The 24,358-nt window shown below is 36.9% G+C and overlaps 1 protein-coding gene across 8 annotated transcripts in view; it reads left to right on the top strand.

The window, feature by feature from the left end:
• Positions 1-24,358, top strand: part of KIF27 (kinesin family member 27) — an 86,927-nt gene that overhangs the window by 8,308 nt on the left and 54,261 nt on the right. For 7 of the 8 annotated variants that reach the window (XM_031014679.3, XM_055350843.2, XM_055350842.2 and 4 more), the window contains 4 exons: positions 5,449-5,649; positions 10,057-11,015; positions 14,569-14,712; positions 22,829-23,035. In XM_031014679.3, coding sequence (XP_030870539.2) covers positions 5,449-5,649; positions 10,057-11,015; positions 14,569-14,712; positions 22,829-23,035 — 1,511 coding nt within the window. Of the gene's footprint in view, positions 1-5,448; positions 5,650-10,056; positions 11,016-14,568; positions 14,713-22,828; positions 23,036-24,358 lie in introns of those variants that run through there. The other variant, XM_031014684.3, reaches the window with a different exon arrangement.

Below are 24,358 nucleotides of genomic sequence, written 5' to 3'. Positions count from 1 at the left end.
AGTTATTGAAGTTATCTATTGTCCTAACATATTTTAATTGCTCTAAAGTTCCCTCTATCAGAAGAAATAGAGGACCATTAAGAACATTTTGGATGGTGTTTTCTTTCTACTTTTTTTAAATTAAAGAAATATTTATTATAAGAAGGATTGCAGGTGATGCATAAGAAATTAAACAAGTGACAGCTCCTCTCACCCCAAAGAAATAAGTTTGATGCATATTACTCACTTGTGTAGTTTTTTGGGTTTTTGTTTGTTTAATGAGATATTATACCTGTGATTCTGTAACTTTCTTTTTGCATTTAACAACGTAAAATATCATTTCAGACCAGGCGTTGTGGCTCACGCCTGTAATCCCAGCACTTTGGGAGGCCGAGGCAGGCAGATCACTTGAGGCCAGGAGTTTGAGACCAGCCTGGTCAACATGATGAAACCCTGTCTCTACTAAAAATACAAAAATTAGCTGGGCGTCGTGGCACATGCCTCTAATCCCAGCTACTTGGGAGGCTGAGGCAGAGAATCGCTTGAAGCTGGGAGGCGGAGGCTACAGTGAGCCAAGATCGTGCCACTGCACTCCAGCCTGGGCAACAGACCAAGACTCTGTCTCAAAAAAAAAAAAAAAAAAAAAGTTGGATTTATTTTTTTGATGTTTTAGTGAGCATTTTCTGTTTCCCAGAATGTCTCTATAGGACACCAATTCTGGGTCAGCTTTTTGGTTATTGACCATGCAAATAATGTTTTCTTTTCCCCCTCCAGTGAATATTTATTGAGCATCTGCGGTGTCTAGGTTACCGTGCTGGGCACTAGGGCAGAATGAAACTCTCTTATTTTAAAATGTATTTTACTTTATTTTAAAAACCTTTTTGTAGAGACAGTCTCACTTTGTTTTTTGTTTTTGATTTTGCTTTCAGATAGGACCTTGCTCTGTCGCCCTGGCTGGAGTGCAGTGGCACAATCACAGCTCACTGCAGCCTCAACCTTCTGGGCTTACGAGATTCTTCCACCTTGGCCTCCTAAGTATCTGGGACTACAGGGACATATCACCACTCCCGACTAATTTTTTTTTTTTTAATTTTTTGCAGAGACAGGGTTTTGCCATGTTGTCCAGGCTGGTCTTGAACACCTGAGATCAAGTGATCCGCCCTGCCTCAGTCTCCCAAAGTGCTGGGATTACAGGCGTGAACCACCACGCCTGGCTTTATTTTTAAATATGATGCTTATTTAGCTAATATTCATTTTCCTGCTTTTCAGAACGTTGGAATTACCTTTACAAGGTATAGCCTTTTCCAAAAACTTTTGTGTACTCTTTAAATACCATATAATAGCTAAATGAGAGTTGTTGAGGTATAAAACTTTGCAGGTTTTCTTTTGGAAATGGTTTATTTCAGGAATATAAGACTAACATTGCAAATTTTATATTTAAATTATCAAGATACATATTGGAGCTTTATTATAAATATTTGAAGTTAAGCTTTTTGATACATCTTTTAAATTGTGCTTTGTTATCTATAGATGTGGGGAATAACTGAACTATTTCTGGTCAATTATTTATTCTGGATAATCAAGATTGCTTATCTATACTAGAGTTTGAAAGGTTTAGATATTTCCTACAGGCTAGTTCCTATAAGCTCTTAAAAGGGAATCTTCCTTTGTACTGTATTAGAAGAAAACCCACAACTTACTTTACTTGCCACATGATGGCAGTCTTGCCTCTTAAATTAGGGGAAAGGCAGCCATCAAAGTTGATGGAAACTCGGATTTTCAGGACGATTGTTGCCAAAAACCAGAACTTTGGTAATCTTCGACTTGGAAGCAAGTTGTTTTGAAGTTTCATTTGTAAGTCAACTCTTTGTTGCTTGGAATACATTTTCCATGGAACAATGCTAAAAATGATGGGCAGTTTTCTAAATTAGCCTACAGAAACTTTTAAAGTCTCAGCTTTTCCCTCCACTTATTTTAAATTTATCTCATACACTTTTTTTTTTTACTATTTTTACAATTGTGATAAAGTACATATAAATATAAAGATCACCAAACTTACCATTTTAACTACTTTCAAGTGTAGAGTTCTGCAGCATCAAATATACTAATTGTTAATGCAATAATAACCAGTATTTCCAAAGTTTTCATCACCGAAACAGAAGCTATGTACCCATTAAGCAATAGCTCTCCCCGCATTCTCTGATAATCCCTGATTTACTTTCTGTCTCTTTTAGTTTGCCTATTCTAGGTATTTCATGTAAGTGGAGGCCAGGCATGGTGGCTCACTTCTGTAATCCCAGTACTTTGGGAGGATCACCTGAGCTCAGGAGTTTGAGATCAGCCTGAGCAACATGGTGAAACCCCATCTCTACTATAAATACGAAAAAATCAGTCAGACGTGATGGTGTGCGCCTGTAATCCCAGCTACTGGAGGCTGAGGCGGGAGAATCACTTGAACCTGGGAGGCAGAGGCTGCAGTGAGCTGAGATCGTGCCACTGCACTCCAGTGTGGGCAACAGAGCAAGACTCTGTCTCAGAGAACAAAACAAAACCAAACACATAAAAGTGGGCCGGGCATGGTGGCTCACGCCTGTAAGCTCAGCACTTTGGGAGGTCAAGGCGGGTGGATCATGAGGTCAGAAAATCGAGATCATCCTAGCCAACATGGTGAAACCCCATCTCTACTAAAAATACAAAAATTAGCCGTGTGTGGTGGTGGGCGCCTGTAGTGCCAGCTACTCAGGAGGCTGAGGCAGGAGAATCGCTTGAACCCAGGAGGTGGAGGTTGCAGTGAGCCAAGATGGCACCACTGCACTCCTGGGCAACATAGTGAGAGCTTGTCTCTACAAAAGCAACAAAAAAATTAGCTTGATGTGGTGCCACATGCCTGTAGTCCCAGCTACTTCAGAGGCTGAGGTGGGAGGATCGCCTGAGCCCGGGAGGTCAAGGCTGTAGTGAGCCATGATTGTGCCACTGCACTGCAGCCTGGGTGACACAGTGAGACCCTGTCTCAAAAAAGAAAAAGAAAAGAAAAAAAGAAGTGAAATCATACAGTATTTTTCCTTCTGTGTCTAGCTTCTCTCTCTTAGCATGTTATGTCACCTATCAGAACTTCATTCCTTTTTCCAAGAACATTCCATTGTATGTATATACTGTGTTTTATTTATCCATTCTTCTTTTGATGGACATTTGGTTTGCTTCCCCCTTGTAGCTCCTGTAAATAATGTTGCTGTGAACACCGATGTAGAAGTATCTGTTTGAGTCCCTCCTACGCCTATTTGTAAAGCTGCTCTAACTCCTTTTTGAAACAAGTGGGAGCAGAAATAAGTGTTTACTCATGATGTTATGGTACCGGTCTGTGTTCTGGTTTGTAGAAGCTGTGGGCTTAGATAGTGCTGGAGGAGAAGAGGTGTAGAGATGTTTCCTTCCTCATTCTTGAACTGAGGGTCTAGGCCTGGGCATAACTGGCCTTTCTGCACCTGTCTTCTGCACACATTCTCTGTCGCCATCAACTCTGGCTTACGTCCCTGTCTTTTCTTGTTGTCCCTTTCTACTCTCAAGCTCCTTGCACCTTTTCACCCCATCCAGAAATCTCAGAACAGATAAACTTGGTGACGTGAAGAAATATGATACAAGAATTTTTTTAAAAAAGCATCCTTGCCAACATAAATGAATTGTGCTCCAGTGATTGGGATTCCACCAAGACCATAATAAATGATCTAAAGAGAAAGATATTTTAGTGCAAAGGACTGTGAAATAGATTGGTCTTACCTAGGGTCAGTTTCCTGCTTTTTACAGCTCTTTTCTGCTTTAGAAATTATATATTATCTAAAAGCACCAACATTTTTATAACGTGGCTCCCACTAGTAGTAGTGAATATCCGAGAGGTGGAGTGGCTTTGGGCCGGGGAAGCCCTTTGTGTAGAATGATGTTTTATGAGCCAAGGGCCACCTCTCTGGATCTAGTATTTAATGAACAGTGAATTGGGAAAGATTATGTATGTACGTACGTACGTATGTATGTGTGTATGTATGTATGTATGTGTGTATGTATGTATGTATGTGTTTAGAGAAAGGGTCTTGCTCTGTCACCTAGGCTCTGTCTCCTGGCTTACTGCAACCTCTGTCTCCCAGGCTCAAGTAATCCTCGCTTCTCAGCCTCCTAAGCAGCTGAGACCATAGGCATGCAACACGATGCCCAGCTAATTTTTTGTATTTTTTGTAGACAAGGGGTCTTGCCATGTTGCCCAGGCTTGTCTCAAACTTCTTAGCTCAAGCGATCCACCCACCTCGGCCTCCCCATGTGCTGGGATTACAGGTGTGAGCCACCACAGTATGGCCTATTTATGGAATAAAATGCCACCCCATATAGTTTTATCATTTATATTAAAATGTACATTTCTACCATATCTACCTGCTTTGAAATTCACCTGTACCACTTAATGTCTGTTTCATTCCTGGGTCTTTTCAAATATATTTTCTTATTAAATCTTTTTTTTTTTTTTTTTTTTTTTGAGACAGTTTCCCTCTGTCGCTCAGGCTGGAGTGCAGTGGCGCTGTCTCAGCTCACTGCAACCTCCACCTCCCAGCTTCAAGTGGTTCTCTTGCCTTAGCCACCCAAATATTTGGGATTACAGGCATGGGCCACCACACCTAGCTAGCTAATTTTTGTATTTTTAGTGGGGACAGGGTTTCACCATGTTTCCCAAGCTGGTCTTGAACTCCTGGGCTCAAGTGATCTGCCTGCCTTAGCCTCCCAAAGTCTGGGATTACAGGCGTGAGCCACCGCACTCGGCCTCTTTCAAGTCTTTTCTCAGATGTCACCTTCTGAATGATGCCCACCATGACCTTCCTATTTAAAGTTGCAAGCATCTCTCGGCTGGTAGTTACACTTCTAGTACCCTTACCCTGCCGTATTTTTTTTCCTCCAGGTACAATTAACGCTTTTTAATATGCCATATAATTCACTTATCAGTTATTCTTTTTTGCTATTGTCTGTCTTTAGCAGAATCTCACCAGGGAAGGGATTTCTTTTCTCCCTGTTTTGTTTATTGGTGGATTGCAGAGTCCTAGAAAAGTGCCTGGCACATAGTAGATAATAAATAAATATTTGTTCAATGAATACATGAATGAATTCTTGGTAAGGGGATACATGTGAAAACTTTTACTTGTTAATTTTATAGTTGTGGTTTAAAAGAGTTATAATAGCCTGGTGGTGGGCATCTGTAATCCCAGCTACTCAGGAGGCTGAGGCAGGAGAATTGCTTGAATTTGATAGTCGGAGGTTGCAGTGAGCTGAGATTGCACCACTGCACTCCAGCCTGGGCAACAGAGCAAGACTCTGTCCCCCCGCCAAAAAAAAAAGTTATAATATATAGAAATGTAGTAAAATAAATTAACTATAAATTTGGGGTTGTAGCTTTTCTTTTGTTTTAAGTTCCAGATGTGCTTTCTTTTTCTAAATTTTCAGCTTCAGTTGTGGAGGGCCAAAAGGGTATCATTCCTCGAGCTATTCAAGAAATATTTCAAAGCATCTCTGAACATCCTAGCATTGACTTTAATGTAAAAGTATCTTATATAGAAGTGTACAAGGAAGACCTAAGAGATCTTCTAGAATTGGAGACATCCATGAAGGATCTTCACATCCGAGAAGATGAAAAAGGAAACACAGGTAAAGTAGCCCACTTAATCAGTTGCCTTCAATAGCAAACAGACATGCTTTAATGCTTTAATTAAGTTTCTGGATATATTCCAAGGAATCTTTAAAAACAGATGCAGAAGCAAAATGAATTTATTTTTACTTTTAAATTGAACAGCTTTATTATTAATCCCTCTCTCTTTTTTTTTTTTTTTTTGAGATGGAGTCTCACTCCATCACCCAGGCTAGAGTGTAGTGGTGCGATCTTGGCTCACTGCAACCTCTACCTCCTGGGTTCAAGTGATTCTCCTGCCTTAGCCTCCCGAGTAGCTGGTATTACAGGTGTGCACCACCATGCCTGGCTAATTTTTGTATTTTTAGTAGAGACGGGATTTCACCATGTTGGTCAGGCTGGTCTCGAACTCCTGACCTCGTGATCTGCCTGCCTCAGCCTCCCAAAGTGCTGGGATTACAGGCGTGAGCCACTGCTCCCAGCCTGTTAATCTCTCTTAAATCACTCAGATGAAAAAGTAGTTCAGACTGGTTGGTAAGGTGAAGTTATTGATTTGTAATGCAAGATACTGATTTCCTATCATTGTTCCCTCTAGACTGACTTCAGATGAGACTGTGATATAGGCTAAATTTGTTTTTGTATCTTTCTTCCTCTCAGCTCTACCGTGAGATTGGAGGTGGCTTTTGCTTTAAGTGTTTATCAAAGTTGACCCAGAACTTGCCTTTCTTTTCTTTGATTTTTGTCCCAGCACACATACTTCTTCCTCTTTTTTTAAAGTTGAGAGTTTATATTTTTGTTTTTTGATATTGACATTTAGCTGTTTTTTTGTGTGTGTGTTCCTCAAGGTCTGACTTTCTGCATTAGTAGCCTGTTAATTTCATTAACCAATACCCATTTGTTGGAAATGGGAGAAGGTTAGAATGGGAGGCTCAAACTGCAAATATTTTAAAGAATAACAATTTATGCTTTTCTAGTTTAAAAGCTAACATGTTCATCATAGAGTATTTTGAAAACAGGAAAGTATAAGGAAGAAAGTTAAAAGATTATCTTTAATCCTAGTGCCTAGAAATACCAACTTCTCTTTTTGGTGGGTTTCCTTCCAGAATTATTTTTCTATGTACATATTATTTATTTATTTATTTATTTATTTATTTTTGAGATGGAGTCTTGCTCTGTCACCCAGGCTGGAGTGCAGTGGCGCGATCTGGGCTCACTGCAAGCTCCACCTTCCGGGTTCACGCCATTCTCCTGCCTCAGCCTCCCGAGTAGCTGGGACTACAGGCGCCCGCCACCATGTCCAGCTAATTTTTTGTATTTTTAGTAGAGACAGGGTTTCACCGTGTTAGCCAGGATTGTCTTGATCTCCTGACCTCGTGATCCTCCCACCTCAGCCTCCCAAAGTGCTGGGATTACAGGCATGAGCCACCGTGCCTGGCCCATATAATTTTTTAAAAATGTATACTTGCAACCCTACACACAGTTTTGCATTTTATATTTCACTTAATATTTATATTTTGAATATTTTCACATATGATTAAATATTTTTCATACTTATGACTCTTCATGTTTATATGGTAATTTGTCTTATGAATGTGTTTATAGTTATTTAATATTCCATTGTTGGACATTTAGGCTGTTTCTAGGTTTTAACTATTATTAATAATATTGCAGTGACTATTCTTTTTTTTTTTTTTTTTTTGGGGGACAGGGTCTTACCTCTGTCAGCCAGGCTGGAGTGCAGTGGCATAATCACAGCTCACTGCAGCCTAAACCTCATGAGCTCAAGTGATCCTCCTACCTCAGCCTCCTGAGTAGCTGGGACTAACAGGCGCCCGCCACCACGCCTGGCTAATTTTTGTATTTTTTTGTAGAGACGGGGTTTCACCATGTTGCCCAGGCTGGTCTTGAACTCTTGGGCTCAAGAGATCTGCCTGCTTTGGCCTCCCAAAATGCTAGAATTACAGGGGTGAGCCACCATGCCTGGCCTATTCTTGGATGTCTTCTTCCCCTAAAAACCATATTTAGTAGAACCTTCCTGGAGAACCTGCCAGAGGAGGGAATTTCCTAGCAGTTAGGAAAGTTAGGAAAGTAAGATGGCTTTAGTCATTCAAATAGCAGGCTATAGGAGGCAGCAAATTCTTGCATCTTTATAGCCCTGTCCTGGCATTCCTGCATGGTTGAGGAAATTGTATTTGTTTTTGTTTTTTAAGAAGAAACTATATGTGGTAGCTTATGGTCTTATTAGATAGTTCAGTACAGTTTATCTTTTCTGGATAGAATTCAGACTGATGTTTTGAGCTCCTTTATCTTATGGAATACAATTATTGAATGTTTTCATCTTTTATCAAAGTTACAAAAATAATACATGCTTCTTTGTAAAATATCAAGCAGGATAGAAGTATATACACTTCACCATCACTCTTGATAAACTTGATCAAAATACTTCATATCTGATATCAATGCTGAAAAAATTTTTTAAGGATGTTACAAATGATCTTAAATTACAGTATGTCTTATATAATTTCCCACTCACAAGTAAAGTGCATTTGTTTGACATATTTCTTTAGAATCTCTGTGTGAAGCAGTGATGTCCATGCTGGCTGCCACACAATTAGTACATGTGGGAAGCTTTTTAAAAATACTGATTTCTGGGTCCTACTTCACAGGGATTCTGATTTAATTGGTCTGAGATGGTACCTGGGCATTGGCACTTTCTTTTTATAAAGCTTCCAGGTGATTTGCATCTGGATTCGAGAACCGTAGTGCTAACTTATAGCCTAACATTGGAAAAATTTAATGAAAGTTTTACTATGACTTACAGGACTTTAAATGAACTGGGTTGTTTAAAAAGTGTCATGATGGAAATAATGAAACTGAAATGATTTTTTTTTTAAAGAAATAGTGATGTGACAGTATCTGAGTAAAGAGGAATTATGGCAATATAATTTGAGCATGAAATCAGGAGCTTCTCTTCTCTGATTCAATTCCTAAGTCCACCTACTTCTCTTTGAAATATTTTTGGATATAGGCCGGGTGCGGTGGCTCACGCCTGTAATCCCAGCACTTTGGGAGGCCGAGGCAGGTGGATCACGAGGTCAGGAGATCAAGACCATCCTAGCTAACACAGTGAAACCCCGTCTCTACTAAAAATACAAAAAATTAGCCAGGTGTGGTGGTGGGCGCCTGTAGTCCCAGCTACTCAGGAGGCTGAGGCAGGAGAATGGTGTGAACCCGGGAGGCGGAGCTTGCAGTGAGCCGAGATTGCGCCACTGCACTCCAGCCTGGGGACAGAGCGAGACTCCATCTCAAGAAAAAAAAAAAAAAGAAATATTTTTGGATATAAACAAATAATGCGGGTAGTAAATGTAGGTTATTTTTAGTTCATTCTGCGATTGAAATAAAAACTTTTTTTTCTTTTTTGAGTATGGTACATTATGGTGTTCAAAGTGTTTTCTTTTAATTGCCATCTCATCTGTTTACCTTGCACTCTGATGCAAGGTAAACAGATACCTGTTTTTAAAATGAATAACCAACTTTATTTGTAAACCATACCTGTTTTTAAAATGAATAACCAACTTTATTTGTATTGAATTTTTTACTCTTCATTGATTATGACCTCATGATACCAAAAAACATAAAAACTAAGGATGGCTTGATTATTAACAAAACTGAAAAAAAAAACGAATGCCTTTTAATTGATACTAATTAATTCTTCTAATCTACTGATTAACTTTTTTGAATTATGTATTTGATTAATTTATAAAAGATTAATCTAGGCCAGGTGCAGTGGCTCACACCTGTTATCCCAGCACTTTGGGAGGCCAAGGCAGGTGGATCACCTGAGCTCAGGAGTTCAAGACCAGCCTGTCCAACGTGGTGAAACCCCATCTCTACTAAAAATACAAAAAAATTAGCCAGGTGTGGTAGCGCATGCTTGTAATCCCAACTACTCAGGAGGCTAAGGCAGGAGAATCACTTGAACCCGAGGTAGAGGTTGCAGTGAGCCAAGATTGTGACACTGCACTCTAGCCTGGGCAACAGGCCGAGACTCCGTCTCAAGAAAAAAAAAAGGATTAATCTATTAGGCTTTACAAATCAAAAGACTGGAATGAAGGGTTTTTCTTTTGTCAGTCATTTTAAGGAATTGAGTGTGACTCATGACTCAAGATAAACTAGATTGTTTTTTCAAAAAATTGTAGCTTTTAGAATATAAACATCAAAATAAGTGCTGTCTGTTAAAATAGTTTCTTTGGGAGATTATCTAAAATTATTTGATGATGTTGCTGATGTTATTATTATTATCTGAAATGCTGTTGACTTTTTAAAAAAGGGACTATCTTGGCCAGGCTGTTTAGCAAATGGTAACTGTTAACTATACTAGGTTTTGATGAAAACTTGGCTTAAAAACATGTTATTACTATTTTAAGTGATTGTTGGGGCCAAGGAATGCCATGTGGAGAGTGCAGATGAAGTGATGAGTCTTTTGGAGATGGGGAATGCAGCCAGACATACAGGTACCACTCAAATGAATGAGCACTCCAGCAGATCACATGCAATTTTTACAATCAGCATTTGTCAAGTTCATAAAAATATGGAGGCAGCTGAAGATGGATCATGGTATTCCCCTCGGCATATTGTCTCAAAGTTCCACTTTGTGGATTTGGCAGGATCAGAAAGAGTAACCAAAACGGGGAATACTGGTGAACGGTTCAAAGAATCCATTCAAATCAATAGTGGATTGCTGGCTTTAGGAAATGTAATAAGCGCTCTTGGGGACCCACGCAGGAAGAGTTCACATATTCCATATAGGGATGCTAAAATTACCCGGCTTCTGAAAGATTCTCTGGGAGGCAGTGCTAAGACTGTCATGATCACATGTGTCAGCCCCTCCTCCTCGAATTTTGATGAGTCCTTAAATTCTCTCAAATATGCCAACAGAGCACGGAACATTAGAAACAAACCCACTGTAAACTTCAGCCCCGAGTCAGACCGTATAGATGAAATGGAATTTGAGATTAAATTGCTTCGAGAAGCTTTGCAAAGCCAGCAGGCTGGTGTCAGCCAAACTACCCAGATCAATCGAGAAGGGAGTCCTGATACAAATAGGATTCATTCTCTTGAGGAGCAAGTAGCTCAGCTTCAAGGAGAATGTCTGGGTTACCAATGTTGTGTAGAAGAAGCCTTTACCTTCCTGGTTGACCTAAAAGATACTGTCAGACTAAACGAAAAGCAGCAACACAAACTGCAGGAGTGGTTTAACATGATCCAAGAGGTCAGGAAGGCTGTCCTCACCTCATTTCGAGGAATCGGAGGCACTGCAAGTCTGGAAGAAGGACCACAGCATGTTACAGTTCTCCAGCTGAAGAGAGAGCTTAAGAAATGCCAGGTACTTAGACATCACTTATTTATTTATTTATTTATTTATTTTATTGATGCATAATAGATGTACATATTTTGGGGGTACATGTGTTAACATATTTAGACATTGTTATGGATAACTCTTTTAAGGACTAAATTTATTTGGGCAAGTAAATTCTAAGAGTGATTTTGGAATTTTAGGTTTTTTAAAAAAATGATTTATATATGGAATCCCACTTGCCTCTCTTACTTTGTTCTTTCTACCCTCCCCTTTCCTATTGCTTCCTTCTCACAATTCATACCCTTCTTGGCTCCTCCTCCTTTCTCCTTTGGTTAAAGTATATTTTAATTTGTTATATTTATTAAATAGAACTTTTTGGACCTGGTTGTCAATTTAGAGACTGAAAATAAACTTGTTTTGGAAATAAAACTTAAGTTATCTTTTACTGAGTTTTTCTCCCTCTCTCGGTCAGTAGTTCTTGAAAGAAAAAAATACTTCCTCTCTTGTGTTTGGAGTATAGGTTTTAAAAAAAACCAACAAATTAGCATATTTATTAATGTTTAAGGAATGTAGGTATGTACATGTATACATGTTACATGTACGTGTATTGAGTTCAGATTTACATTTCCCCACTTTTCATTCAGAAACTGTTTATTGTGTGAAGATTGTATGTCGTGGGAATAGTGGAGGACAGGACACACCTAGTTACTGCTTGCTTGGGTGGAGTTTGCAAGCTAGTGAGCAAATGAATGGTCCTTCAGTTGTTCCAGAGACAACATGGTTCCCAGCTTCCATGGTTCTGTCCATTTTTCAAAATAGGAAAACTTAAAAAGATAGCTTTTTAGTTAAAAAGGAAATATAGTTAAGTATATTTCCTTTTTTTTAAGCTCTAAGCTTATTTCTCTATCTAGCTAGACATATTTCCTCAAAGCCTTTTTACATGTAATATTATAAAGAAGGCATTTGTATTATCCTCTGTTACAGCAGTGCTCAAGTTCTCAAACTTTTTGATCACAGGATGACTTCTTTACACTTTTAAAGTGAGATCCCTCAAAGAGCTTTTGTTTATGTGGGTTATATCTATTGATATTTACTGTGTTAGAATTAAAACTGAAAAAATCTAAGCTATTTATTCATTCAAAACTAACAGTAACCCAATTCCATGTTAATATAAAGGGCATTTTTAATGAAAAATATTCTCTTAACAATTTTTTTTTTTTGAGATGGAATCTTGCTCTCTCGCCAGGCTGGAGTGTGGTGGTGTGATCTCAGCTCACTGCAACCTCCGCCTCCCAGGTTGAAGCAATTCTGCTGCCTCAGCCTCCTGAGTAGCTGGGACTATAGGCACATGCCACCATGCCCAGCTAATTTTTGTATTTTTAGTAGAGACGGGGTTTCACCATGTTGGCCAGGATGGTCTCCATCTCTTGACCTCATGATCCGCCCGCCTCGGCCTCCCAAAGTGCTGGGATTATAGGCATGAGCCACCGCACCCGGCCAACACACAAAAACATTTTAGTAAGAGTAGAATTCCTTTACATTTTTGCAAATCTCTTTAATATCTGACCTAATAACAGACAGTTGGATTTTCTTATCTGCTTCAGTATTCAGTTTGTTGCAATATGTTTTGGTTGAAGATTGTAAAGAAAATTCAGCCTCATAATTGTATAGTTTGAAGGGAGAAGTATTTCACTGATTTTTTCAGATAATTGTGGATGTTCTTCTTTCCTATTACACCAAACTCAACAAGCAGAAATTTCTAGTTACTTGAAATATGAGATTTGAAACTATCTTGTTACATTAAGATCTATACATTAAAATGTACTAGTCTCAGCCAGCACAGTGGCTCATGCCTGTAATCACAGTACTTTGGGAGGCTGAGGCTGGAGGATCGTTTTGAGCCCAGGAGTTTGAAACCAGTCTGGGAAACAAAATGAGACCCCTGTTTCTACAAAAAATCAAAAAACTAGCCAGGCATGGTGGCATACGCCTGTGGTCCCACCTACTCGGGAGGCTTAGGTGGGAGGATTACTTGAGCCCAGGAGTTCAAGGCTGCAGTGAGCTATGATTGCACCACTGCACTCCAGCCTGGGTGGCAGAGTGAGACCCTGTCTCTAAAAATAAGTGAATAAATAAATAGTAGCATAAAAACAGGTAAGGTAATACTTCTTAAATCTTTTTTTAGTTCTTTTTTTTTCTGAAAGGTAATAACTGTCTAGGTAGAGCAGGCCCTTCCTCATTAGTATAAGAAACTGGTGGAATAGGAAGTACTGGTAATTGGAAGCTTGAATGTTGGAGTTGGTTTATATAGGAGTTGTGATATATACATATATATACACGTATATATACACGTTTTATATATATACACGTATATACACGTGTATATATATATATACATATATATATATGTGTATATATATATACACATATATATATGTGTATATATATATATACATATATATGTGTATATATATATATACATATATATATATGTGTATATATATATATACACATATATATATATGTGTATATATATATACACATATATATGTGTATATATATATACACATATATATATATGTGTATATATATATATACATATATATATATGTGTATATATATATACACATATATATATATATGTGTATATATATATATATATATATATCACAGTTTCTTTATCCATTCGTTGATTGATAGGCATTTGGTTTGGTTCCACAATTTTGCAATTGCAAATTGTGCTGCTGGAAACATGCGTGTGCAAGTATCTTTTTTGTATAATGACTTCTTTTCTTCTGGGTAGATACCCAGTAGTGTGGGATTGCTGGATCAAATGGTAGTTCTACTTTTAGTCCTTCAAGGAATCTCCACACTGTTTTTCACAGTGGCTGTACTAGTTTACATTCCCACTAGCAGTGTAGAAGTGTTCCCTGATCACTGCATCCACACCAACATCTTATTTAGTGAGATTTTTAAAATGCCAAGCCAATATGTGGAATGAGGCTCTCGACAAATAATTTTCTGTTTATTTAATTTGAAAACTACTTTATTATTTACGTATCCCGAATGTACTTAAAAATCGGCAAATTTACTAGAAACCAAAAAGTAAAACTGTTTAATCATTTTTAGACATCTTCAAAATATATCTCTTCATAATGAAAGTGTACAAAATCAGCAAATCTGCTTCATTCAAATGCCCTAATGTATTCTTATAACCCTATTTGTCAATTTGGAAAATGTGAGCTCTTTGATCCACATTAAAATCTCATAGCAGTTCTAGCAAACTTGTAAAAATCTTAGCGAAGGTACTCTAGAACCAAAACAACTAGTTTTTATATACAGGAAGTAAAAATCAGGAAAATCTTCTGTCTTCATGGTAGTGAATTTGTGTGTTATAGCAATTGGTAGGTTCTCTCAACTGTTCCTGCCTTTCTTAGAAAGAAATCAGAAAAAGTTGAAAATGAAAAAAATTTATGAGACATCATCAAGCTATAATCAAATCACCATTTTTGTGTTATCATATGGGGTTTCTTGATTATTTTCCGTGGTGAATGTCACTTGTGCCTTCTTTCCCCACTAGTGTGTGCTTGCTGCTGATGAAGTAGTATTTAATCAGAAGGAACTGGAGGTGAAGGATCTGAAGAATCAAGTGCAGATGATGGTACAGGAAAACAAAGGGCATGCTGTATCTTTGAAAGAAGCGCAAAAAGTGAATAGACTGCAGGTAGAGTTTCTTAATGCATCTAGCTCTGTAGATTTTCTTGAAATAGTACCTAACTAAACACAGTAGCATTTTAAATGATAAATGGGAACTTAAAAACAGGATGTTCATTTGAAGAGTTCTGAACATAGGCACCTGAAAGAATTATTAGTTTTTCCTGTAAATCTGCTTAAATGGAAACATTTTTATTGTTAGCCTGACTTTGGTTTTAGAAATATAAAGATAATACCCAGGAAATTAATTTATAAATCATATCATGGTTATTTTTCCATACTTTTCCTTCCTGTTGTTTGCCAAGGTATTAGGAAATGCAATATTGTTAGGAGTTGGATGGTAAATACATAATTTAAACTTTAAAATGTATTAAATTATCCTCTTACACCTCGTGAGTGATTTGCTTTTTAACTTTGCTTACATCTTTCAAATTTTCTATCTTAGCTTTCCTATTATATTAACATGGATATGTCTACAGTATAACATAGTATGCTTCTACATATTATACTCCCTGGCTGTGGCTTCTCCCATCACCCCAAACAGTTAATATCATTTAAAGCCTTTAGCTTCCTATCAGGGAATAATTAATGCCCCGAGGAATAATCTGATCCAGCACACATCAGATTTTGATTTACGTTGTTTGATTTTTGTTTTCTTTTTTAACCCTTCTAATTGTATTTTGTTGTTGTTTGTTGTTGTTGTTTTGTTTGTTTTGAGACAGGATCTCATTCTGTTGCTCAGGCTGGTGTGCACTGGCACAATCACAGCTCACGGCAGCCTTGACCTCCCAGGCTCAAGTGATTCTCCCGCCTCAGCCTCATGAGTAGCTGTGACCACAGGTGCATGCCACCGTGCCCGGCTAATTTTCTGATTTTTTTGTGGAGACAGGGTCTCACTGTGTTGCTCAAGCTGGTCTCAAACTCCTGGGCTCAGTGATCCTACCACCTCAGCTTCCCAAAGTGCTGAGATTGATTACAGGTATGAGCCACCATGCCTGGCCCTAATTGTATAATAATTTAAAAACATAAAACTAAAGTATATACAAAACAGTACATATTAATCAGTGATTTATCACAGAGAGAACAGCTGGGTAACCACCACCAGGTCAAGAAATTGCTAACTGCCAGCGCCTCAAAATTTTTAATGCCTCCTTACAATTATTATTCCTCCCTCTTCCTCAGAGAGCCACTCTCTTGACTTACATGGTAATCATTTCTTTGCTTTTCTTATGGTTTTACTATCTAAATATGTATCCTTCAACACTACAGTTTAGTTTTTGGAATTTTTATTAATTTATTCAGTATCTGGCTGCTTTTGTTGAACATTGTTATGATTCATCCACTTTTTAATCGTAATATTTTTTCTGTAAATTCTAATATTTTATCTGTAATGTGTGACTGTGGTTTGTTTAGTTTTATAGCTACATAGGATTTTATTGTATGACTATACCACAATTTATTTTCTGTTCTACTGTTTGATGGACATTTGTGGCTTTCTGTGAAATTTTCTCGTGAATTTTCAGTGTCTCTCGGTGCACATGCACATACATTTCTTTCAGATTTGTGCCTAAGAGTTGAATTGCTAGGCCATAGGGTAGATATATCTTTAACTTTTGTAGGTGATACCAGATTGTTTTCCACTTTATACTCCCACCCAGCATTCTCACTATTCCATGTGAGCATTCTCACTGTTCCATATGCTTCTCAACATTTGTTATTAATTTTTAAATCTTAGCCAATCTGGTAGGCATGTAGTATCATTTTATTGTGGCTTTAGTTTGCATTTCCCTGATGACTAGTGAGGTTGAGCATTTTTTTCATATGTTTTTGGCTATTTGGATATCCTCCTTTGTGAAGTACGCATTCAAGTCTCTTGTTTGTTTTTCTATTGAGTTAACTGTCTTCTAGATTAATTTGTAGAAGTTTGTTGTATATTCTGGGTGTGAGCGCTTTGTCACTTACATGATTGCAAATAATTTTTCTGTGGCTTGCTTTTTACTCTCAGTGGTATCTGATGAAGAGTTCTTATTGTAATCAAATTCGTCAATCTTTTCCTTTATGGTTGATGGTATTTGTTCTCTATTTAATAAGTTTTTCCTTTCCCCAATTGTTTCCTCTGAGGATACTTTCTATATTATCTTCCAGAAGCTTTATTGTTTTGCCTTCCACATTTAGCTGTATAGTCCTCCAGGAATTGATTTCTGTGTATGGAGTAAAGTAAAGATCAAATTTCGTTTTTTAAACATATAGATATTCATTTGTTCTAGCATCATTTATTGGAAACCATCTTCTCAACTGTTTTGAGTGCTATCTTTATCATAAATCAAGGTCCATTTGTGCATGAATCTCTTGTCTATTTCTTGGCCTTCTATTCTGTTGGTTGATTTGTATCTCCTTGAGCCAAGATCACATTTCTTATTTATTGTAGGTTTATAATAAGTCTAGATATTTTGTAGAGCAAGGCCTTCTGCTTTTCTTCTTCCCTCCCCACTCCCCAGTTGTCTTGGTTGTTCCATATAAATTTTATTTTAATTTTTAAATTTTTAAAATAATTACTTTATTGAGATATAATTCACATACTATAGAATGCAGCCCTTCAAATATACAATTCAATTTTTTTTATGTATTTACAGAATTGTTTAACCATCACACCATCTAATTTTAGAATATTTTTATCACCCCAAAATGAAAATGAAAATATTGTATCCACTAGCAGTCACTTCTCATTTTCCTCCTTTCCTCAGCCCCTGGCAAAAACCACTTTACTTTCTACTTCTATGGATTTGCCTATTCTAAACATTTCATACAACTGGAATCATACAGTAAGTGGCCTTTGTGTGTGACTTCTTTCACTTAGTATGCTATTTTCATTTATTTATTTTTTGTGGTCAAATAATTTTGTATGTTTCTGGGATACAGTGTAATGTTTTGGTGCATGTATACATTATAGAAAGATTCAATCAAGTTGGTTAACATTAATTAACTAATTAACATTGAATTACATTTATATATGTTTAGAATTAATGAACATATTTTGATTGAGTCTCCTAATCCATAAGCATGGTATTGTTCTCTGTTTACTTAGATTTCCTTTATTTTTTCTCAGTAATGGCCTGCATTTTTTTGTGCAGAAATATTGCAAATAATTTATAGATTTCTTTTTAGGTACTTGATTTTTTTCTGTCACTATAAATGGAATCTTTAAAAAATTTTATTTTTCAAATTCCCTAATTGTTGGTATGTGGAACTGTACTAATTTTTAGATATTAATACATTATATATCCAGCAACCTGACTAAACTCAGTTTTTGATCAGGAGTGTCTACAGTTATCATCAGGTGGGGAACCTTCAAAATTCCCAAGATAAATGGAAAATATCCAAACTTTTTGGAAGTAATTTCTTTTTTTTTGTTGTTTTTGAGACGGAGTCTCACTGTGTCACCCAAGATAAGAGCGCAGTGGCACAATCTCCGCTCACTGCAACCTCTGCCTCCTGGGCTCAAGCGATTCTCCTGCCTCAGTCTCCTGTATAGCTGGGATTACAGGCACCCGCTGCCACGCCTGGCTATAAACTTGTTTTTTTTTTTTTTGAGACAGAGTCTCACTCTGTCATCCAGGCTGGAGTGCAATGGCATGATCTCGGCTCACTGTAACCTCTGCCTCCTAGGTTCAAGTGCTTCTCCTGCCTCCGCCTCCCTAGTAGCTGGGACTACAGGCATGCACAACCATGCCTGGCTAATTTTTTTGTATTTTTAGTAGAGACAGGGTTTCAACATGTCAGTCAATCACTCCTGACCTCAAATGATCTACCTGCCTTGGCCTCCCAAAGTACTGGGATTACAGGTGTTAGCCACCGTGCCCGGTCTATACTTGCTTTTTAATTCTAATATTTTATCTGTAAATTCTTTTGGATTTTCATTTATAATTATGTCATCTGCAAATAGTAACAGTTTCATTTCTTCCTTTATAATCCTTTCACCTTCTGTATCTTTTTCTTCTATATCTTCTATATTGTATACTTTAAATAGTTGGATTCTATAGTATGTGAATTTTGTCTCAATAAAGTTATTATAAAAATACCTTCTTGTATTTGCTGGGATCTCCAATGCAGTGTTGAATACAAGTGGTGATAGAAAGCATCCTTGTCTTGTTTCCAATCATAGAGGAAAAGCTTTCAAAATTTCACTCTGAAGTATTATATTTTCTATAGGTATTTTTAATTTACCCTTTCCCAAACTAAGGAAATAACTGAGAATTTTTATTGTGAATGGATATTGATTTTTATCAAATGATTTTTCTTTATCATATGATTTTTCTTCCTTATTCTGCTAATATGGTGAGTTACACTGATTGACCTGATTTTTTTTTTTTTTTTTCGAGACAGAGTCTCACTGTGTCACCCAGGCTGGAGTGCAGTGGTGTGATCTCGACTCACTGCAAGCTCTGCCTCCTGGGTTCATGCCATTCTCCTGCCTCAGCCTCCCAAGTAGCTGGGACTACAGGCGCCCGCCACCACGCTTGGCTAATTTTTTTTTTTTTTGCAGTTTTAGTGGAGACGGGGTTTCACCGTGTTAGCCAGGATGGTCTTGGTCTCGATCTCCTGACCTTATGATCTGCCCACCTCAGCCTCCCAAAGTGCTGGGATTACAGGCGTGAGCCACAGTGCCCGGCCGATTGATCTGATTTTTAACCAATCTTTTATTCCTGGAATAAACCCTTTTTGTTGTTGATGTTGTGATGTACTGTTGTATTGGGGGTTCCCCAAAACCACCCTCAGATTGGATGACGTACTAGGAGAACTCAATATATATTCATTCTCCTGGCTAGGATTTATTACAGTGAAAGGATGCAGAGCAAGATCAGCAAAGGAAAAAGACACATGGAACAAAGTCTGGAGGAAACCAGGCACAAGCTTCCAAGACTTGTCTCTCAGCAGAGTCACAGAGGATGTGCTTAATCCCCCAGCAATGAGTTGTGACAACACCTATAAAATGTTATCTGGCAGGGAAACTAAGTAGACTCAGTGCCTATGGGTTATATTGAGGATGCGTGGGTCATGAAGGCACCCTTTGCCTAGCATGAACCAAAGTCCCAGACTACAAGGAAAGCAGGTGTACAGCATAAACCACATTGATTGTGCAAACAGTTGAGCACAGTGAGTCAGTATTATCAGAGTGTTTAAGAACACTCCCAAAATCCAAGTTCTCAGACATCTGACAACCTCATAGCAGGTCTTCTAAAAGATTGCAGTCAGGTCTGCTATGTTAACTCTTCTGCACAATTGACCTAGATTTGGTTTGCTAGTGTGATGTTTATATTTGTCAGTAAGTTTGTCCTATATTTTTCTTTCTCATAGTATTCTTGTCAGATATTGTAACAAGTTATGCTGGCCTCATAATATAGATTATTTAATTCCCCCTATACCTGAAAAGGTGTGTGAAAATTGGTATTATTTCTTAAATGTTTGGTTGAATTAGCCTGTTAAGCATTTGGGACTGGAAATTTTCTTTGGGGGTATGTTTTATGAATTAAATCATATTAGTATTTTCTTTTCCTCCAGTTTTGATAAGGTTTATTTTTCTAGGAATTTGACCATTGTATATAATTTTCAAATGTATTGGCATAAGTTTGTTTATGATAGTCTTTTATTCATTAATATCTTTATTGATGAATAAAGGGGACTGTGTAGTCACATGTCCCCTTTTTCATTCCTGATTATTTGTGCCTTCTCTCACTTTTTTTCTTGCAGTTTCACTAGCTAGTAAAATTACCAATTCATTAGTCTCTTCAAAGAGACAATTTTTGACTTTGTTAATCCTCACTAGTGTATGTTTGTTCATTATTTCATTAGTTTGTTCACTATTTCACTAATTTCTGCCCTTTATTATTTAATTCCTTCTACTTTTGGGGTAACCTCCTGCTATCTTTTTAACATCTTTAGATGAATATTTAGTATATTGATTTTTAGCTTCTCTTCTTTGTGAGTGCAAGTCAAGATAAGCTTACATATTTCTAAGCTTATCTTGACTTGCACTCCACATTGAGCTCAAAATGTTTCCTAATTTTCATTGTGACTTTTTTTTTGACTTGTGAATAACATAGTTATTTTATTTACAGGACATGGGGGATTTATTTTTGTTTAATCAATTTTTATTGCATTGTGATCAGATAACATACTATCTCTGATTTCAGTCCTTTGAATGTATTGAAACTTGCTTTTTGGCTCAGAATAAGGCAAATGTTTGCAAATGTTACAGAGGTACTTGAGAAGAATATGCATTCTGCAGTCATTGGGCACTGTTAATCCTATTATTCAAATCTACATTTTTTACTCACCTTTGAAGTCTTTTTGTTATATCAGTAATTTATAAAGTGATGTTAAAATCTCCCACTATGACAGACCTCCACTCTGTCACCCAGGCTGGGGCACAGTGGCACGATCATGAGGCACTGCAGCCTCGACCTCCTGGGCTCAAGCAGTCCTCCCACTTCAGCCTCCCGAGTAGCTGGGACCACAGGTGCACACCACAATGCCCTGCTAATTCTTGTATTTTTTGTAGAGAAGGGGTTCTTCACCATGTTGTCCAGGCTGCTCTCAAACTCTTGGGCTCAAGTGATCTACTGGCCTTGGCTTCCCAGCGTGCTGGGATTACAGGTGTGAGCCACTGTGCCCAGCCCTACTATAATTTTGGATTTGTCTTATTTCTCCATGAAGTGCTGATAGTTTTTGCACTACAAATATTGAAGCTGTGTTATTAAGTGCATACAAATGTAGAATTGTTATACCATCCTGGTGAATTGCTCTTTTAATCATTTTTACCTCTTCTTATCTAATGAGTTTTGCCTTAAAGTCTACCTTGACATTACTATAGCTACACCAGCTTTCTTTTGATTAATATTTACATGGTATCTCTTTTTCTATCTTATTTTTAATCTTTCTGTGTCTATTTTAGATATGTTTCTTGTAAGCAGCATATGGTTAGGTAATTTTAAAATCCTTTCTGATAGTCTTTATCTTTTAATTTCATTATTCATTTATTAATTTAACATAATTACTGTTTTGGTAAAAATCCACCATTGTGCCTTTTATTTATCCTTCCTCCTCTGTGTTCCTTTTTCCCTCGTTTGGATCATTGGTTATTTTTTCTTTTTCTGTTGTTTTCTCCACTAACTTAGAAGTTATAGTTTTACTCTTTTTTAGTGGTTATCCTAGAGAGTATACCATGCACCCTAATATTAATTGGTACTTTTATCCTTTTCCCAGGCAATGTAAGAACTCCATTGAATCCTTTGATGTTGTATATTTTAATTATCTGAGTACGTGATTTTTAAGTAAGGTTGCATTTTTATTGCTCAGCATTTATACAATGAAAATGTAAGGTTTTTTTTCCTATTTCAACATTGTAGTACATGTGAAGTATTAAGATGAATGACTGTTTCTTATTTACATAAATTTGTGCTTGTAAAACAAAGATTGACATTAGAGCTTTCTAGATTTGATACACTTCAAAAATTTTCTTTAGAGGATACACAAAAAAAACTAAACCACATATACACAAACACACACACACATTCCTGATATACAATTTTTTCTGCCTTTGATTTCCAAGTTCTCCTTCCTCTCAGGACTATCAGTTGGCTATCTTCTATCTGTCTGCTTTTGGCTTCCTTTTTCACTAAGGCTTTCACTTCCCTGCACTTGTTACCTCCTTCTGCCTCCTTTGCTGCAAACTCTGCTGCCTACAATTCTTTCTCCACTTTTTGAACTTTCTTGTTTCTTTTTACTTCTTGGATTTCACTCAGAAAGTCCATACTTTAATAAAGATAGCTAATCAAAGTGCTTCAGGTTGGCAAAGCAACCAGTCACAGTGGATGGCGTGTTATCTTTGAGTATTTGACTTTTGACTTTTTTGGCTGTGTTTGTTGCTCCTTACTATTAAAAAGGTTTTACCACTCAGAACAATGTTAGTTACTTGTGAACACCAGAAGGCTAGTCTCTGGATAAATGAGAATTGACTGTATTATTAAAGTAGTTATGATTTTGATCAATGTAAAATTCATTTTTAATCATAATCTGAATGTACTGAAGTGCTCTATTTTAAAAATTTTCATCTCTCTTCTACAAAGAATGAAAAAATAATAGAACAACAACTTCTTGTGGATCAACTGAGTGAAGAACTAACAAAACTTAACCTGTCAGTGACTTCTTCAGCTAAAGAAAATTGTGGAGATGGGCCAGATGCCAGGATCCCTGAAAGGAGACCATATACTGTACCATTTGATACTCATTTGGGGCATTATATTTATATCCCATCAAGACAAGATTCCAGGAAGGTAAAGTCCAAACAATCTTTTCCTTATTTGGAGATTAAAAAAATTTTAGCCATGTGTAATATCACAAGTGTATTTATACAGTCTCAGCAGATTTTTTTGTTTGATTTTATGGAATTTTGTGTATACCTTTTCTTTTAAGCATACTTCTTTCTAATAAAAAAACTAATAAACAAGAGAATACACAGTTATGTTTGGAGGGAATAGTTGGATGGAGATAATGTCTATACTTCATCAATGTGAAAAAGGTATCCTTTGCCATATTTTCAGACATGACCAAGTTTAATATCTATATGAATTTATTTCTTCCTTTAACCACACAAAGTTGAGATGTTAGAGGATATTTATTTCAACTTGTTTGGTCTGTCATTATTTTTGAAATAATATTTATATGCTATTCAGTCTTACCAAGTAGACATAATCAAGACAATATAAATATCAATATAAATTTTAGTTTGTGTGTGGTTGGTAAATATATACACACACAGTTTTAAGAATTATCAAAGAATCTCTATTATGGAAAAGACTTAATTAGCAGATTCATGAGTTTTGGTTTAGCAGGTTCATGAATTCTGGTTTCTGTTTCCTCATTTTATGAAGGGAAATGATTTGTTCACGTGAGATCCATCTGGTTGTTACAGTCAAAGGGATAAGAAATGAAAGGCAAGTGATACATGAGCAGTGCCATGGACTTTGCATCAGGCAGCCTTGGGTGGTATGAATACTATAATAGCTCTGGACATTTGGTTTTCTTTGTAAAAAGAAATTTTAAAAGGAAATTACAATCCCAGAGAACGAAGTTGGACTCTGAACAAAGATTTTATTATTTGCTCCTTAAATAATTCCCAAACTCTCACAAGAGAAAACTAGATGCCTGCCAGTTATGGGATAAAATAGCCATGTCTAGTATGTTGTATTTGTTAGATCAGTACTTTTTGAGTTGGTTCTTCTTTAAAGAATTCCCCTCCCTCATACCCCATTGGGAGGCCACCTAAAAAACTTTATGCCCATCTATCATGATGCTGATGTGACAGATGATCTAATTAGGTGACTGACAGCAGAAGCACAAAAATCAGATATAAGATGATTTTCAGAATCAGGTAGGATTTTTTAGGAGAGAATACATGACGGGGGCCTATTGTCAAGTGATTAAATCCTAAACACTGTGTGATACTCATATTCTACTATATGTTATAATTTTAACAGCTTATAATAATTTATATTGATAAATGGACTGTCTCCTCTAAGATTTTATTGCCTTTTGAGAGAAGTCATCTTGAGATTTGGTTACAGAGATGGTGCAAAGGAAATATTTTGTAATAGAAA

The sequence above is a fragment of the Gorilla gorilla genome, chromosome 13 (assembly GCF_029281585.2).
Source record: "Gorilla gorilla gorilla isolate KB3781 chromosome 13, NHGRI_mGorGor1-v2.1_pri, whole genome shotgun sequence".
In the NCBI taxonomy this organism is placed as follows: domain Eukaryota; kingdom Metazoa; phylum Chordata; class Mammalia; order Primates; family Hominidae; genus Gorilla; species Gorilla gorilla.
The sequence above is the reverse complement of the archived record's forward strand: the minus strand, read 5'-3'. Positions and strand labels throughout refer to the sequence as shown.